This window comes from Colobus angolensis, unplaced genomic scaffold, assembly GCF_000951035.1.
Source record: "Colobus angolensis palliatus isolate OR3802 unplaced genomic scaffold, Cang.pa_1.0 Scaffold135, whole genome shotgun sequence".
Classification (NCBI taxonomy): domain Eukaryota; kingdom Metazoa; phylum Chordata; class Mammalia; order Primates; family Cercopithecidae; genus Colobus; species Colobus angolensis.
In genome coordinates this window covers 3,341,536-3,343,238 of record NW_012114433.1, presented here as the reverse complement: position 1 = coordinate 3,343,238, position 1,703 = coordinate 3,341,536, and the positions used below count along the sequence as shown (strand labels likewise).

At 42.4% G+C, this 1,703-nt stretch overlaps 1 protein-coding gene across 1 annotated transcript in view; it reads right to left on the bottom strand.

Moving 5' to 3' along the window:
• EIF2AK1 (eukaryotic translation initiation factor 2-alpha kinase 1) overlaps positions 1-1,703 on the bottom strand; it is a 40,639-nt gene that overhangs the window by 22,408 nt on the left and 16,528 nt on the right. Inside the window, 1 exon segment of the mRNA XM_011934406.1 lies at positions 424-523. Coding sequence (XP_011789796.1) covers positions 424-523 — 100 coding nt within the window.

The following is a 1,703-nucleotide window of genomic DNA, read 5'->3' as shown; positions in this document are numbered from 1 at the left end:
AAAGTGCTGGGATTACAGGTGTGAGCCACTGTGCCCAGCATTGATAACATATCTTTAACTAAAACCGCATTCAGTTTTAAGACCACATAAAAGTTTAAGTTTGAGACTGTTTTGGTAAAAAAAAAAAAAAAAAAAAATTAGCCAAGCGTGGTGGCAGGCACCTGTAGCCCCAGCTATTCAGGAGGCTGAGGCAGAAGAATGGCATGAACCCAGGAGGCAGAGGTTGCAGTGAGCCAAGATCATGCCACTGCACTCCAGCATGGGCAACAGAGCGAGACTCCATCTCGAAAAAAATAAAAATAAAAATAAATGTAAAAACCATTCTCACCTTGTAGTATGTACAAACACAAGGGCAGGCCAGATTTAGTCCACGGGCTGCAGTTTGCCAATGCTCCAACTACCACGTCATCAAAAACGGCTTACCTCGTGGCTGAATCACGTGAACATGTTCTATCCACGCAGTGTGATAGCCAACGATATTGGGGTGCTGAAGACCTGCCAGCACCTTCACTTCCCGTAGGACCTAGAAAAGAAATGGAATTAGATCTGCCTTTTGCTGATAACTTGTTAAATGTTTATGCAATACTTCTTGTTCCAGAGCAAAATACAGATGGCCCCTGACTTACAATGGTGTGAAGACAACACAATTTTTGACATACTTTGAATTTTGATCTTTTCCCTGGCTTGCAATATGCAGTGCATGAGATATGTGGTATTTTATTATAAAATAGGCTTTGTGCTAGATGATTCTGTCCAACTATTGAGTGATGTAAGTGTTCAGAGCACATTTAAGGTAGGCAGGGTAAGCTACAAAGTTCGGTAGGTTATGCATATTAAAATGCATCTCCATAGCGTGAACCCGGGAGGCGGAGCCTGCAGTGAGCCAAGATCGCGCCACTGCACTCCAGCCTGGGGAACAGAGCGAAACTCCATCTCCAATTTACAATATTTTCAATTTATGATGGGTTTATCAGGACATAATCCCATCATAAGATGCAGGAGCATCAGTAATGAAAACTCCTCTGTATAAGGCATCTATATTATGTTAAAATAATGGAAATTTTTTTTTTTTTTGAGACAGAGTCTCGCTCTATTGCCCAGGCTGGAGTGAAGTGGTGCCATCTTGGCTCACTGCAGCCTCTGCTTGCTGGGTTCAAGTCTTGCTGGGTTCAAGTCATTCTTGTGCCTCAGCCTCCCGAGTAGCTGGGATTACAAGCATGCACTACCACATCCGGCTAATTTTTGTGTTTTTAGTACAGACATGGTTGTGCCATGTTGGCCAGGCTGGTCTCACACTCCTGGCCTCAAGTGATCTGCCTGCCTCGGCCTCCCAAAGTGCTGGGATTGCAGGCGTGAGCCACTGCACCCGGCCAATATAATGGAAATATTTTTGAGAGACAAATGGCAATTGTTATAGCAACCAAATAACATATTTATATAGTACTTTACACTTTTTATAGCACACTTATCACCATTCTCTCTTTTGATTCCTACCCCAGTCCTCCAAGGTAAGTAAAATCACTACTGTCACTACTATTTCAGGGCAGGTGACAGAAATGACTCAGAGGACTGGGCAACTCATCTAGAACCACACAGCATGTCAGGGAGAAGACTGAACTGGAACTGGGCTCCTGTTTTTTCATAACTAGCTATATTATATATCAATCATTCATTTTAAGAAACTAATATATTTTTAAAATTAT